Source organism: Lytechinus variegatus, chromosome 16, assembly GCF_018143015.1.
Source record: "Lytechinus variegatus isolate NC3 chromosome 16, Lvar_3.0, whole genome shotgun sequence".
Lineage (NCBI taxonomy): Eukaryota > Metazoa > Echinodermata > Echinoidea > Temnopleuroida > Toxopneustidae > Lytechinus > Lytechinus variegatus.
The window spans coordinates 24,899,320-24,917,247 of record NC_054755.1 but is presented as its reverse complement, the minus strand read 5'-3'; the positions used below and the strand labels follow the sequence as shown (position 1 = coordinate 24,917,247).

Sequence of the window (17,928 nt, the reverse complement as noted above, 5' to 3'; positions counted from 1 at the left end):
TACTATTCACCGTACACCGTAGGATTACCATACACCATTGGCTTACCATACACTGTACACCATTGACCTACCATTTACCATACAATACTGTCATACCATACACTCTATACTATTAGTCAACCATTCAAATAACACCATTGGTCATACACTATAGACCACAAGTGTACATTCAATGGTAGACCAATGGTAGACAGTAGAACAAAGATGTGCAATGTATAGTAAGCCAATAAAGTACAGTGAATGGTAGACCAATGGTGAACAGCATATCTCTGGGGTTAATGGTAGGCTTAATAATGGAATAAGTATACACAAGGAAAAAATGAAAGCAGTTATTTCAAGAACGTCATTAAAATGATTTTACTATAAGAAGTTTAAGTACAGCATAAATGGCACAGAGTATTCACAAGTATAGACTTTATAATTAAAGCACATAAGTTGTTAATGTATATGACTTAGCTACTCGTTGATATCTCTGTCAATCTTGTTATGAAAAAAATAAACATGTATCAAGACAGATCGAGTTTGATTGAAAAACACAACAAATGAAGACTAACATTTCCAAGAATAAACCTGTTTTCTCTTATTGCTTTTTACATGGATTGAGTACTTGGCAAAACCACTGTTCTGCATACAAACCTGATACTTGATGTTAAATATGTTGTGTGTAATTGCTTTCAACAACATTAATAAACATTTTTTTACTAATAAGTTCAAGTACAAAAGAGTATTGACAGGTATGGCATAAAAGCACCATATTATGAATACATGTGACTACGCGACACTACAAGTCTGAGATCAATGATTGCACTCCACATAGATATTATGTTAATCTTCCTATAAACAAATTTACATGTAAAACAGAATTTGGACAACAAACTAATGAACACCAAATTTCGAAGATTAAACTCAAAATGTGCGATAGCCTTCACATGGCCAAATGAATAAAGGGTACCACACCTAGAAGAAATGAAATATCCCCAAAAGGGGGCAAAATAGTACCCCCAAATTGTTCTCTTTTTTTCTTTTCACCTAAAAAGATATATCAATGGCGTGTTTCTACAAAGAATTGTTAAAAAGTATTACCCGCCTAAGTATCCAGAATCCTGGATAAGTTTCCTGTAGAAACAGACGCGATGCGGTTAATTGATAAATTGCATCGCGCAAAATACGGTTTCTCATAACCATCTTTGAGAGGTGGTTATTGCCATGTTAATCCGTTTAACTTTTCTGTAAAACATGGGGCAAAATAGCATGCATGTCTGGCTTAAGTGCTTGAACCCACAAGTACGATCTCACAGTATACATATATTCTGGCCTGTTTAATCTCGCTAGCTGATCGCGAAACACGTATACCTGCTACAATGAGTGAGATCTACCATGAATTTTGAAAATTTTCCTAATGAGACATACCGAAATGCAATGTTGATGTTATAGGTTGAATTTTCCGATTTCTGCCGTATCTGCGAAGCGAAATGCAAGTTAATCAGATTATCCTGTCTGTAGAAACAGGTTGGTTTAAGAGCGATAAGAATATTCGAGTCCGGAAAAGATAAACTGTTTTTAATGATTTACTGTAGAAACACGCCAAAAGTTTATCATAAATACAATAAAGATACATTAAGAAATAAATAATATATCACACATAGAAAGAAAATATAATAAAAATAGGGAAAGAAAATTATTCAATTTGGAACACTAAAAAACATAAAAAATAGAGACCTCTTTTTGCAAAATATATAGAAAATAATATATACAAGATACCCACTTATTTCTTTTCTGTCTATTTTTGCTGTGCTGAATCAGATGAATAACTCAACTATGTGTGAGAAATAATATGATTATTGTCTTACACAGAATCAGTAGTCAATTGTAATTTTTTACAACCTAGCTTGGACAAAATTTGAATTCATATAATACAAAAAATATATAAATTGTGATTTTGTATATTCATGAGGACTTGAAGAGAACAGTTTTACCAAAAAATAACAACTTTAATTCATCATAACTTTGTTAATCCTCAACAAATTTTGATGAAATTTTCAGTGCTTTTTGTTTGTCTGATGTACACTTTGAATTATATCACATAACTTTCAGTCTCGAGTACCTCTAGCCCTTCAATCAAATGGGTTGGACGACCGGTTACATTTTACACATAAAATAGTTATAAGGAGAATGAAGGGGACCATAGAAAGAAAGCATAGAAAAGAGGAGATTTTGGTAGGGAGAGAATGAATCAGAAAAGCATCATGCTGAAAATTTCGTTAGCATCTAATAATAACAAAGTTATTGAATTTGAAATTTTAACAATATTTTGGTAAAAAATTAACCTAATGTACACATCGTCGGGAATATTTGCTAGGCTTATTGTATGAAATGAAATCATAATTATTTCATATTTTCATACATGTGTGTATGATATGTCCCAAGTATCATATCATTATTTCCAGCAATGCATATCTTCACATTAAAGGTCAAGTCCACCACAGAAAAGGTTGTTTTGAATCAACAGAGAAAAATCAGGCAAGCATCATGCTAAATATTTCATCAAAATCGGATGCAAAATAAGAAAGTTATGACATTTTGAAATTTCGCTTATATTTCACAAAATAGTTATATGCACAATTTACCCACATGCATATGAGAGAATCGATGATGTCCCTCACTTTTTGTTTTGTTTTTCATTGTTTGAATTCTACAATATTTCAATTTTTACAGATTTGACAATAAGGACCAACTGGACTGAACCAAATAATGTTAAGCAATGGTAACTCCACATGTTCAGTGAGAAATAAAACTTTATTTCATAGGTCAATGGGGAGAAAATTATATTTCATATTCAAAAAAACAAAAGAAAAGTGAATGAGTGATGTCATCAGTTCCCTCATTTGCACACCGACCAGGATGTGCATATAACTATTATAAAGTGAAATTGAGTGAAACTTAAAAATGTCATACCTTTCTTATTTTTCATCCGATTTTTATGTTTGATTTTTCTCTTTGTAATCAAATCAACTTTTTGTTAGGGTGGACATGTCTTTGAAATAAATTTTCACTCCATTTTTTATAGTTCTCGGAGGACAAAGTGTAAATAAGCGTGACTTCTTGTAAGAAAATACAAAAGAACAAGTGGGGATATGAAATCAGCTTGGGTACGTCGTGGTCGTGTGGTTCTGACTCTCACCTTACAAACAGAGGGTCATGAATTTGAGTCCTAGCCATGGTGTGTTTTCCTTCAGCCCGAAATTTATCCACACTGTGCTGCACTAGACCCAGGTGAAGTGAATGGGTACCCGGCAGGATTAATTCCTTGAAGCTGTAATAAGAAATATTGGATGAAAACAGTGCAAAGGACGGTATATTAGCAAAGGGTTCAAAACATCAATGCTTGTCGTGTGTGTGAGCTTTCTTTAGAAGTTCATAATTTTTTTTAAATATCGAGAAATTTGAAGTATACACTACCATTCAATTGAATGGTACCAATTAACAAATATCAACAAAACATTTTGTAAAATATGATAAATAAATTTATGTTTAACCATAGATGGGAAGAAAATAACCTATTATCTAATGGGAGGCCCCAATGATGACAAATACCACAACAAATGAATACCTGAGGACAAAGTGTCCACCCCTCCCCCTCAGCCAATATACTGATTTTTTTTCAGCTATGCCACTGCAGGAATACAATCTGTTTTATCTCATGAAGCTTTGCAATTTTTCCTACTGAAGAAAATTCTTACACACATACCTTTCATAAACTCCATTTTTTTCTTGTACACGGCACGTTTTCTGTGTTCAACACCCGTCGTGTCATTCCCATATAAGGCTGGACCATCTACCTTATCATCCAGTGTATCCGTCGTCCAAACTTTGAAAATGAAACAAAATCAATATAAGTGTTGTAAAATCTGCATGTATGTGCAGATACAAACAAAAATAGAATACTAATATAGTAATAGAAAAAGAATGATCTTAGAACTTTAATTTTAGAGATATTTTTCATGGATCTCTGATTACCAGCCCAGAATTCAGGAAAACAATAAGGAAATGTGATATTGTCCAGCTTAGTTCAGACAAGGCTGTATTATAAATGTGCATGCTTTATACTAGTAATAGCTATATCATCTGAAATCAAATTTCCAGAGCAGCAATTTTCAAAAGGAGGGTAATCGATGACATAAATTCAATTTCCCTGGTATTGACAATCGCAGAAGCGGATCCAAGTGGGCACATTTGACCTGGGGTCCGTTGTATATATAGAGTTGCAATAAATCGCAACTCTAAATATCATACGCAACTTGATTTTCAACCAATCAACAGCGCGCATTTGGGACTTGCGATTGATTTTTTGACCTGCGTTTAAACGCAACTCTTCCTGCAATGGACCACTGTGCCCCCAACTTGAGAGCAAGATAAAAATGTGGCTTTCTTACACAAGTGTCCCCCCCCCTTCGAAAGTTACAGCAAATATTTATATTTAAAATATTGTCTCATACAAGAGTGAGGATCTCTTTTTTGGTTTGCTTGTTATTTAAAATTTCCTTGGGAAAATCTGCCCCACTACCCCCTTTGAGAAATCATGGATCCGTTCATGGACAATCATATGCCAGTGGATGAATTCCAGACATTGTTTTAGGCAAGTTTTGATCAGTAAATAAAAACAGATAAACTGTGATCACAGGACAAACTTAAAAAAAGGATAAAATTTACTTTAAAAATTGATATGCCTAGCCCCATGAAAAGATCTAATAATACCCTCCCGCATTAATGCTTCACAAGTTTCACACCAGCCAACTTCGAGCAAAACTCCCCACCAGAAATTGTCTTATTTGTCTACACACATTTTTAGGTCAATACACAATGCCCACCACTTTTCAAAATATTGCGGATCGCTTGGATTTGCCATCATGTTGATATGAACCGAAGTTATGCGACCAAAAGATTCGCATGCGGCATGCTGGCTGTTTGTTCGTCACATGTTAGCATGATTTGTTTGCTAACTTCAGTCCCAATAAACATTACAGCGAATCCAAGCAATCCGCGAAGTGATTTCTACGGATTAGATCAACGCGTCGAGATCGAAGACTAAATACAGCCGTTCCCGATATTTTGAAAAGCTGTGGCATTAACATCGAAATGTGACTGAGAGACCTGTCATGACATTTGGGAACAAATTTTTGTGATGAGGTATGCTGGTAATCGGCCGGTGCAAAACTGCATTAGCGCCACTTTTCTCTGCATAATTATTGCAGCCTCTGTAGAAAAATTGAATAGGAATCGTTTGTCACTCTGTCCACTTACAGTTCGTAGTCTTTATCATTTTTCAAACTTTAGGACCCCTACCATGTTTCACCTCCATTTTATCTCATTTACCAACATATATCAACAACAACAAATTATAGGCCTAATTCCAAAACAATATTTGTTGGCAAGTTTTCAATTTCAGTGAATTAACGTTGTGCAGTGTTTCACAATTAACGCTTTGACAGTCTTGACATTAGCATTAACAAATCATTCATTCATGAATTCAACGTATTCAGAGATGTTTTTGTAAAACATTGACAATAAACATCAGGCAATACGAGCGAATTACTAATCTATTCAATGCTCGCCGAGCTAAACTCAGCCAACACAAAGCATAAGCACTCCCTATCGTCATAGCCACGTCCCGGCCAGTAGAGCAGCGGCCAGCGCCAACGGGGCAATGGCGCTGGCAGTGCAGTGCAGTGGTCGTGGCAGTACACCGAGTCGACCGACATCTAACATTTTGAGACAATTTGAGAAATAAATCAAAGAAAATTATTATAGAACTTACTGTTTAGCCTTCCACAATTGACTTTGAAGTCGCTGTCCGAATCTGACCCGTGTTCCTTTAGTTTTTGATGAATTATCGACGGACTTATCAACAGCAAAACGGCGGTCCCGGTAGATGGAGTTTTCTTTTTCAAATCTTGCAATTGACGGTTAGACGTGCGCGCGCGCGTGCGTGCGATAGAGCTAGCTACATAGAGATGTATAGCAATTGCAAGCAGCCAAGCGGCCCTGCTTGCCAACGCATATGGGGGGGGTGAATTAAAACCAAATCAGGGGCTAGGGGTGTCTTCTTTTTCCTCTCGATTGGTTCTGGGTTGGAAACCATGATGGCGTGAGTGCCACTGTTTTCCTTGGAATCTATGAAAAAAGTTTTCGATCCCTTCACTTTTTTTTCCTGTTCTCTCTCTTATTTTCTTTTTTATTTTCGTTGTCTTTTTTTTCTTTTCTGTTAATCTTTCTTTTCTTCATTGCCTTTTTTCTTTTCTTGTTTTTTCCCCTTAATTTATATTTTTTTACTCACTCCTCTTCCCTTTTAATTTGCTTTTGTAATGATTGAAATTGAGATTTCATTCAGTAGATTTCTTTTCTGTTACATTGTACTACATGTATATGGCGGCAGGGAATTTTGATAGGGGTGAGGGAGCAAGACCATGTAGAAAAATCATTTCAATCAAGTAATTACCGGCCTATAGAATATCTCTCCTCTTTATAAACGCTGTCCACAAGTGGGAAAGAATAATTAGGGCCTAAAAAATAGAATTAGAATTTTGAAAATATCATTTGTAAAAAAGAGAGAAATAATTCATGATTCAGGAAGCAGCTATAATAGCGTACAAATGGGTTCAGAGGGGGCTTTTGACGTTGCAGACAGACCAAATCAGGGTTTGTGGATGGGAATTTGACAGAGGTTGGGGGACCAAGACAACCAATAGTGAATTCATTTTGAACAAAATATGGGGCATTGCAAGAAACTTGCAATCGAAGCAATCGAATGCAAATCAATTTCAGACTCCAAAATCATGAGAGTCATACTTTTCATTGCAAACTTGCAACTGATCCATAAAAAAAATCCAAATTGTTATGTTCTAGACAAACTTAATGTTTATCATCACCTGTAAATTTGCATCTGATCGAATTTTGGGATTGATTGCAAATATCTTCTTGGAACAATATATAGTTCTTTTTATAAAAAGCGGCCATAAACAAGCAAAATGATTATAAAAATAAAATAAAACTTATTGATTAAAAATCAAAACCCTTATTATCAAAAAAAGATTTCATTGACCGATTGATTTTATTTTTGCACCCATTGCATCAGATTTAAATTTAGAAGGTAATATGTACAATTGTAAAATATAACAAATTTATAATATTGTATTATAACCACTGGATCAATAATATTTAAACACATATAGACCTTTTACTTAATAAGGAAAAAGACAATTTAAAAGAATGCAAGAGACCATGTTTACAATCATGAGCGATTACACTTGATTTGGGGAAGCTGCTCGCATAAAAGTCACAGCTCAAATATTTAATTAACTCTAAATACCTTTTAATCTTTGATATATTTTCTTTTTAAATCTTCGGAATTATGTTAATGGGTAATGCAATTGGGCATACCATTCACCATTAACACAAATGGCGTTCATTAGGCAAACACCACTAAGCCACTATGGCTTTACAATTTTCCAACATGATTATATATACCACTAGGCACATACTACTAAGACACCATGTTGGGTATATGGTATACCATTGATACCAATCATACCAGTATAGAGGCACATACTACTGAGACACCATTGAATACCACTGAGACACCATTGTATATCACTGAGACACCATTGGGTATATGGTATACCATGCAGTCATACCATTAGAGGCACATACTACTCAGACACCATTTGACACCACTGGGTATATGGTATACCATTCACCATACTAATCATACCATTATACATGTTATAGAGGCACATACTACTGATACACCATTGAATACCACTGAGACACCATTGTATACCACTGAGACACCATTGGATACCAGTCATACTATTATAGAGACACATACTACTGAGACACCATTGAATACCACTGAGACACCATTGTATACCACTGAGACACCATTGGTGTATGGTATACCATTCATGATACCAGTCATACCATTAGAGGCATATACTACTGAGACACAATTGAATACCACCGAGACACCATTGTATACCACTGAGACACCATTGGTGTATGGTATACCATTGATCATACCAATCATACCATTACAGGCACATACTACTGAGACACCATTGAATACCACTGAGACACCATTGTATACCACTGAGACACCATTGTATACCACTGAGACACCATTGTATACCACTGAGACACCATTGGATGTATGGTATACTATTCTTCATACCATTACAAGCACATACCACTGAGATACCATTGAATACCACTGAGACACCATTGGGTAAATGGTATACCATTCATCATACCAATCATATCATTAGTCACATACCGCTGAGACACCATTGGGTATTTGGTATACCATTTACCATTAAATAAACTACCAATTACCATTAAGAACTTACCATTGAAACACCACTTAAATACCATTCGTGTACCATTTACCATTCAGATCACCATTCAACTACCATTCGGCACCATTCAAATACCATTGGCGATTTTTATAAGGGTGTAAAGTGATAGGAAATTCCTTTATTCTAAACATGATCTGGACATACTTTGTTTATTATCTCAACCCATTGCGTTTGTACTCACTTCAATAAACACAAAATTACTGAACACTGAAGAAGGACAGCAGTCTCCTTTTATTCTCCTACTCTACTACTCCACTCAAGCTAGCCTCCCAAACTCAAGCCAGCCTTCTCTCAACTATTCAAGCCTTGTCATCTTTCCAACTCAATCCAGCCTTCACTCAACTAATCAAGCCTCTCTTATCTCTCCAACTCAAGCCAGTCTTCTCTCAACTATCCAAGGCTCTCCCATCTCTCCAACTCAAGCCAGCCTTCACTCAACTACGAAGCCACTCCCATCTCTCCAACTCGAGCCAGCCTTCGCTCAACTATCAAAGCCTCTCTTATCTTTCCAACTCAAGCCAGCCTTCTCTCAACTATCTAAGACTCTTTTATCTCTCCAACTCAAGCAAGCCTTCTCTCAACTATTCAAGCCTCTCTCATCTCTCCAACTCAAACCAGCCTTCTCTCAACTATTCAAGACTCTCTCGTCTATTCAACTCAAGCCAGCCTTCTCTCAACTACTTAAGCCTCTCCCATCTCTTCAACTCTAGCCAGCCTTCACTCAACTACTCAAGCCTCTCTTATCTCTCCAACTCAAGTCAGTCTTCTCTCAACTACTCCAGCCTTTCTCATCTCTTCAACTCAAGCCAGCCTTCTCTCAACTATTCAAGCCTCTCTAATTGCTCCAACTCAAGCCAGTCTTCTCTCAACTGTCCACGCCTCTCCCATCTCTCCAACTCAAGCCAGCCTTCGTTCAACTATCCAAGCCTCTCCCATCTTTCCAACTCAAGCCAGCCTTCTCTCAACTATCAAAGCCTCTCTTATCTTTCCAACTTAAACCAGCCTTCTTTCAACTATTCAAACATCTCCCATCTCTCCAACTCAAGACAGCCTTCTTTCAACTATTCAAGCCTCTCTCATCTCTCCAACTCAAACCAGCCTTCTTTCAACTATTCAAGCCTCTCTCACCTCCCAAACCCAAGCCAGCCTTCGCAGACTATTATTATTTGTTTTGACGTCACCTGTGCCCGGGAGGCGAAAAGCGAACTGAATCACTATGACCCGCAGGTCTCTCCTCCCGATATAACTGATTGGGGGAATGCAGGTGGACCACTACACCGGGGTTTCCCCCTACTCTTATACGAATAGTGCAGTGGGTTCTTAACGTGCAAAGGGGGTGACTCTCCTCTACACGGGGCCTCCATTGAACGTCCTATCCGAGGGATGGAGTGTTTTCCATTGTAACATAGCCTGCATCTATGAAACATGGGAGAGACGTTTACACACAACGCACTGGCTTCAGTCATCCGCCCGGGGTGGACTCGAACCCACGATCTTTGGTTCGACGGGCAGACGCGTTACCGACTAAGCCAACACTGCTCTCAAGACTACTCAAGCCTCTCCCAAATCTCAAACTTAAACCAGCCATCTTTCAACTATTCAAGCATCTCCCATCTCTCTAACTCAAGCCAGCCTTCTCTCAACTATTCACGCCTCTCTCATCTGTCCAACCATGGACCTACAGTGTGGTTGGTCCATGGTCCAACTTAAGTCAGCCTTCTCTCAACTATTCAAGCCTCTCTAATCTCTCCAAATCAAGCCAGCCTTCTCTCAACTATTCAAGCCTCTCTCATCTGTCCAACTCAAGCCAGCCTTCTCTCAACTATTCAAGCCCCTCTAATCTCTCCAACTCAAGCCAGTCTTCTCTCAACTTTTCAAGCCTCTCTCATCTCTCCAACTGAAGCTAGCCTTCTCTCAACTGTTCAAGCCTCTCTCATCTCTCCAACTGAAGCTAGCCTTCTCTCAACTGTTTAAGCCTCTCTCATCTCTCCAACTCAAGCCAGCCTTCTCTCAACTACTCAAGCCACTCTCATCTCTCCAACTCAAGCCAGCCTTCTCTCAACTATCCAAGCCTCTCTCATCTCTCCAACTCAAACCAGCCTTCTCTCAACTATTCAAGCCTCTCTTATCTCTCCAACTCAAGCCAGCCTTCTCTCAACTATCCAAGCCTCTCTTATCTCTCCCACTCAAGCCAGCCTTCACTTAACTACTCAAGCCTCTCTCATCTCTCCAACTCAAGCCAGCCTTCTCTCAACTATCCAAGCCTCTCTCATCTCTCCAACTCAAGCCAGCCTTCTTTCAACTATTCAAGCTTCTCTCATCTCTCCAACTCAAGCCAGCCTTCTTTCAACTATTCAAGCCTCTCTCATCTCTCCAACTCAAGCCAGCCTTCTCTCAACTATTCAAGCCTCTCTAAGCTGTCCAACTTAAGCCAGCCTTCTCTCAACTATCCAAGCCTCTCTCATCTCTCCAAGTCGAGCCAGCCTTCTCTCAACTATTCAAGCTTCTCTCATCTCTCCAACACAAGCAAGCCTTCACTCAACTCTTCAAGCCTCTCTTATCTCTCCAACTCAAGCCAGCCTACTCTCAACTATCCAAGCCTCTCTTATCTCTCCCACTCAAGCCAGCCTTCACTTAACTACTCAAGCCTCTCTCATCTCTCCAACTCAAGCCAGCCTTCTCTCAACTATTCAAGCTTCTCTCATCTCTCCAACTCAAGCCAGCCTTCTCTCAACTATTCAAGCTTCTCTCATCTCTCCCACTCAAGCCAGCCTTCACTCAACTATTCAAGCCTCTCTAAGCTGTCCAACTTAAGCCAGCCTTCTCTCAACTATCCAAGCTTCTCTCATCTCTCCCACTCAAGCCAGCCTTCACTCAACTATTCAAGCTTCTCTCATCTCTCCCACTCAAGCCAGCCTTCTCTCAACTATTCAAGCTTCTCTCATCTCTCCCACTCGAGCCAGCCTTCTCTCAACTATTCAAGCTTCTCTCATCTCTCCCACTCAAGCCAGCCTTCTCTCAACTATTCAAGCTTCTCTCATCTCTCCAACTCAAGCCAGCCTTCTCTCAACTATTCAAGCTTCTCTCATCTCTCCAACTCAAGCCAGCCTTCTCTCAACTATCCAAGCCTCTCTCATCTCTCCAACTCAAGCCAGCCTTCTCTCAACTATTCAAGCTTCTCTCATCTCTCCCACTCAAGCCAGCCTTCTCTCAACTATTCAAGCTTCTCTCATCTCTCCCACTCAAGCCAGCCTTCTCTCAACTATTCAAGCTTCTCTCATCTCTCCCACTCAAGCCAGCCTTCTCTCAACTATTCAAGCTTCTCTCATCTCTCCCACTCAAGCCAGCCTTCTCTCAACTATTCAAGCTTCTCTCATCTCTCCCACTCAAGCCAGCCTTCTCTCAACTATTCAAGCTTCTCTCATCTCTCCCACTCAAGCCAGCCTTCTCTCAACTATTCAAGCTTCTCTCATCTCTCCCACTCAAGCCAGCCTTCTCTCAACTATTCAAGCCTCTCTCATCTCTCCAACTCAAGCCAGCCTTCTCTCAACTATCCAAGCCTCTCTCATCTCTCCCACTCAAGCCAGCCTTCTCTCAACTATTCAAGCTTCTCTCATCTCTCCCACTCGAGCCAGCCTTCTCTCAACTATTCAAGCTTCTCTCATCTCTCCCACTCAAGCCAGCCTTCTCTCAACTATTCAAGCTTCTCTCATCTCTCCCACTCAAGCCAGCCTTCTCTCAACTATTCAAGCCTCTCTAATCTCTCCCACTCAAGCCAGCCTTCTCTCAACTATTCAAGCCTCTCTCATCTCTCCCACTCAAGCCAGCCTTCTCTCAACTATTCAAGCTTCTCTCATCTCTCCCACTCAAGCCAGCCTTCTCTCAACTATTCAAGCTTCTCTCATCTCTCCCACTCAAGCCAGCCTTCTCTCAACTATTCAAGCTTCTCTCATCTCTCCCACTCAAGCCAGCCTTCACTCAACTATCCAAGCCTCTCTCATCTCTCCCACTCAAGCCAGCCTTCTCTCAACTATTCAAGCTTCTCTCATCTCTCCCACTCAAGCCAGCCTTCTCTCAACTATTCAAGCTTCTCTCATCTCTCCCACTCAAGCCAGCCTTCTCTCAACTATTCAAGCTTCTCTCATCTCTCCCACTCAAGCCAGCCTTCACTCAACTATCCAAGCTTCTCTCATCTCTCCCACTCAAGCCAGCCTTCTCTCAACTATTCAAGCTTCTCTCATCTCTCCCACTCGAGCCAGCCTTCTCTCAACTATTCAAGCTTCTCTCATCTCTCCAACTCAAGCCAGCCTTCTCTCAACTATTCAAGCCTCTCTCATCTCTCCAACTCAAGCCAGCCTTCTCTCAACTATTCAAGCTTCTCTCATCTCTCCCACTCAAGCCAGCCTTCTCTCAACTATTCAAGCCTCTCTCATCTCTCCAACTCAAGCCAGCCTTCACTCAACTATCCAAGCCTCTCTCATCTCTCCAACTCAAGCCAGCCTTCTCTCAACTATTCAAGCTTCTCTCATCTCTCCCACTCAAGCCAGCCTTCTCTCAACTATTCAAGCTTCTCTCATCTCTCCCACTCAAGCCAGCCTTCACTCAACTATCCAAGCCTCTCTCACCTCTCCAACTCAAGGCAGCTCATGGCAACTCAAACCACTTCCTCGATTGCCCATACCGGCAAACCTACAAACATCAAGTTGGTATATGCTCTGAACTACACAAAATTATGAGGCATATATGGCTAATATTGTAAGTCTGCGAAAGGGATTCCTCTGGACCCATTCAAATTACATATACACTCTAAAAAATGAAGTGCTAATTCAGCTCTTAAAGAGCGTGTATAGTGACTGCACTTCGGAGTGCTGTTTTGTCTAGTTCAAATTTGAACGAGGAAAATCAGCACTCCGAAGTGCAGTCACTATCATGACTATACACGCTCTTTAAGAGCTGAATTAGCACTTCATTTTTTAGAGTGTACTAAAGCATAAACTAAAGAGTTCTAAAAAAGACTGGATAGATCGTGCTTTTATAGTATATGATAACTTTAAGTTTGAAACCGATATTAATCAATATTCGAAATTTTGATTATTTATGGTAGTATATAATGTAATTGAAGGGGTCGGTATATAATCAAATTCAAATTAGAGGATTGGATATATCATTTTTTTTTATTAATCAAATCTGAAATCAAACATTCTCATACGTATTGGATTATCAAGGGGTGTGATTTATCACTGAATGTCAAGCCACAATTTTCTTGATTCTAAAATCTCAAACTTACCTGAAAATAATTGGAGTGAAAAGCTGAAAACAAATTCTGCCACCGGAATAAAACTCTTCATGGTTTCTACAAAATCGCTGTGTAATGGTTCGTGTTGTTGGGTAGATGACTATAGTCACATTAGGTTAGGCCTATCCTGAGAGCGACTTCAAACATAACGTAAAATTTATGCGTATGTTTATTAATCTATATGGGTTACAGTTTATTCTAAAAGTGAATGCATCACTTAACAAGTATTGTACAACGCCTACTTAGCGAGTTGTACGCGATCAAATGGGAGGCTGAATGTCATACAATCGTACCGTTGCACTCGAGACGTACCATCCAAAATGTACCACTGCACGGCTTTAGGAGGTGACGTCACAATGCGATTTCATTGAATAAGGTGACAATGCGCGTACAGCTCGCTGGCTAAATGCGCAATGCTGTCCAAGATCATGTGCGCTTGTGGGCCCGGCTTGTGGGATTTTGCTTTTCGCTTTCAATATTTTTGCTCCCTTTTCATAGATTACTGGAGGGAAAACTCTTGTTTTTTCATATTTTCGCTAGATTCCGAGGCGTTGTACAACACAAATAGCGAATATTCTTATTCGTGCAATGGTGCGAGATTTCGCATTCGGTGAAAGAATGAAACGCTCTATTCAACTCGGCTAACGCCTCGTTGAATAGAGCATCTTTCTTTCACCTCATGCGAAATCTCGCACCATCGCACTCATGCCTATTCGCTATTTGTATATTGGCGTATGCAACCCTACTCATGACCATTATTGGAAGCAAAACGATACCTTTGGCAAGTATTTCTCTGAATTGAACCCCTACAAGTACAGCGATAATTTAATAGTCATATTTAATTTTGGCCACACCTTCTATTGAAGCTTTGTCCAAGGTTTTTCCTTTACCTATGCCATCATCATTGGGTTTTAGTACGGCCCCACCTCCTACACCTCGCGCAAATAGGACTCGACACACATAGTGTTTACTGTTGGGGCAAAAAGTACATCCTTTATAAAAACATGTTAGTCTTTTTATACCATCGCAAATTTGACCCTAAACACGTAGCTTTCCGAGCGAATTAGATAACTTTTTTCCATTATTTTAGTGTATTTGACACCGATATTACGTTACGTACGTAACGTGCCCTGTCTTGAAAAAAGGACATCTTTTTTCATGTGTTTGGTCGCGCATGGTATCCACTCGTCGACGCAATGGGATATGTAATTATTGATAAAAGAAAGATTGTGGGTGATTCCATACGTGTCGTACGGGACATTTAGAAAACATTTGACAGTTTTTGACAAGAAAAAACAAAAAATATTCCAGTAACTATAGGTGGTCATCAACTACTACCAGAGTGTAAGAAAAACCAAGACTTAACATGACTTGAATTCACATCCTGTATAATACAGATTAAAAATAGTAATGTGTCGTACGGACGCAGAAAAAGTGGCTTTTTTAGAAACCTCAAGTTTGTACTCAAAAGTCTGTGAGTTGGGCAGATAAATTTCATAGAAACTGAACTCAAATTGACACTCAATTACCCAAGAACAAACACATTTACAAAAGAAAGCAAAATAAACATTCATGAATAAATAAAGCAAATTATAATTTTCAAGAACATTGTGGCGTACGGGACATTCAAAATGTGTCGTACGGGACATCTCTAAATTGAAGCCAAACTTTCTTACTTTATGCCACTTTGACTTCTTCAATCACATTATTTGGCTGATGATAATGATAATCCCATCAAACTAAGACATTCATTAGGTTAGAAACCGCTATTAGGTGAATATTTCTGTCAATATATCATAAACAAAATAATGTGTCGTACGGGACAATTGTGTGTCGTACAGGACACTTGTGTGTCGTACGGGACACTTGTGTGTCGTACAGCACACTTGTGTGTTGTACAGGCACTGCGTGTTGTACTGGGCAGCCTGAATAAATAAACATGAACTTTTTATCAATCAGAAGGAGCATTGCCCCTAAATTCTTGCTTATTTATGAATAATCTTTTAATAAGCAGTCATTCAGGACAATACAATTAAGTAACCTCAATGTATACAATTGGGAGCAATATGTTATAATTTTTTTCATGATGGGAAATGTACAAGTGTTCACAGCATTTTTACGAGCTGAAAAACTTCAGGTTTTGTGTGAAGTTATATTTTAGGGAACTAATTGATGATTTCCAAACACTATTTAAACAATAAATGAATGAAACTTTGTGTAAATTATGGGGCTAAAATGATCATGATGTTATGATTTTTTATATAAAATGTATATCTACATGATATATGTCACAACTGTCACTTTTTTCCCTTTTTTGGGTTACAATTTTTTTGTCTAAAGAAATGCGGTTCTACTTTTTCAAACCCATCTGCATTTCATGAAACCATATGGTTTGTCTTCTTTTCAAGATTTTTTTTACAACTTGAAAAAAGTAAGGAGTTTCAATATTGTATATAAAAATAGTGATCATCAAGGGAAGTCCAAATAGATGATCATGATGATTGATATGATTTTTTTTACATCTTATAATAATTCCACATTAGAATGCAAGAGGAAGTTATCTTCCAGGCTAGGTTGAAATAATTATAAAGGTTTTCTTTTCATGCTCAATGAAAAGAAATTAACCTGCTCTGATCAGTGAAAATCACCAGTTTAATTAGCTGAAGGGATTCACAAAAGAATAAGCCTACATGAAATCAATTAAAATGTTTAGAATCACCTATTTCATGTTCTATGGAGATAAACAAAGTACTTTTTCAGTTCACTTTATGTTAAATCAATTAAATGAATTTAATTATGCCTACTATTTATGGTTTCCGAATCCAAATCCTGCAATTAGATGCATTATTATATTGTGTGTCGTACGGGACATGTCCCATACGACACAGCGTGTGTCGTACGGGACATTTTTTAATAGGACAATAATTGAAAAATGAAGGGCAGTAATTAGATCCTTATGGGATAAATCGATCACCCATAGGTCAAACAAAGAGAAACTCATTTTATGAAATTGCATCATCAAAAATAAAATTGTAGGAAAAACTTTTGCATTGTCATGTGTCGTACGGGACATTGCCAAAAATAGGTTCGGAAAAATCAGGGCTGCCCCTATTATGGATCATGAAAATGTTGTAGATATTATTTGGAACCATCAATGATATATTATTCTATTGACCTGCAATATTTTCAATCTTCTCTTGCTTTGCAAATAATTGTTTCAGGTGGAATTTGTACTTGACTATTCAATGAGCAAAATTATTGAAAATTTAAAATTCCATTGTTCTCCCCCAAAAAAACTATATCTGTCTTCACTTTTGGTTAAACTCATAATTTTCATAAAATGTAGGTATCATAGTAAAATATTACACTACTTATGACTTATTGAAAGCATGTTAAAATTTATGATATTTTTGAAGTTCTAGTGTGGAATCGCCCTTACTGAGCCCGGGTACTGTGGAGCTGATCCAACAATGTAATTAAAGACAAGCAACAAAATCTTAAATGTATCCGATCCTGAGGGAGTCAGTGAAGCATTCTATGATCATGATGACTATGTTACCCTTGAACAAAAAGATTATGATAGAGCCTCACGCAGCAGAGGTTAATTTTGTATATAATTCATTCCATTTTTTACAGTCTACTGAAATGACAGTATCTTGATATTGTCAGGGATAAAAAGAGAGAAGCAAATTACTCTCACATTTGAATGATTTTGATTAAAGATGATTAATGAGTATTCACACATCATCAATTCCTGAAAGAAAACAAAATGCAATTGTATTTTTCATATTAAAAATTCTTCATAAAATCATCTTTTTATTTCATAATAGTAGTATCTCAATTTTAAAATATTTGTAGGATGTATTTGCCAGATTAAATACCAGTGAAATTATGAAATTTGATTCCGACAGACTCTGGTATCTTGACAATGAAATTCCTAGTACCACAGAGAGTTGGTTAGCTGAAAATTTTAAAATAAAAAACCCTAAATATGAAAGAAAATACGGAACTTGGCACTTGGACCATTCTGCCAGATTAGGACCGAGTAGACGAGGCATTGTTATTACTACATTCCTTGCTATCCAATCACCATACTCCAAGTTTATATATTGTGTACCCATAGGGGGGATTCGGGATTTCCCAAAGGGGGGGGGCACATTTTTCCGAGAAAAATTTGACAAGCCAAAAAAAGTTTTAAACCAAAAATTAATGATGTTTCGT

The 17,928-nt window shown here is 38.2% G+C and overlaps 1 protein-coding gene across 1 annotated transcript in view; it reads left to right on the top strand.

Moving 5' to 3' along the window:
* Positions 1-13,147, top strand: part of LOC121429520 (serine-rich adhesin for platelets-like) — a 51,340-nt gene extending 38,193 nt beyond the window's left edge. Inside the window, exon 19 of the mRNA XM_041626579.1 lies at positions 10,411-13,147. Coding sequence (XP_041482513.1) covers positions 10,411-13,147 — 2,737 coding nt within the window. The remainder of the gene's footprint in view (positions 1-10,410) is intronic.
* The last annotated feature ends 4,781 nt before the right edge of the window (positions 13,148-17,928 follow it).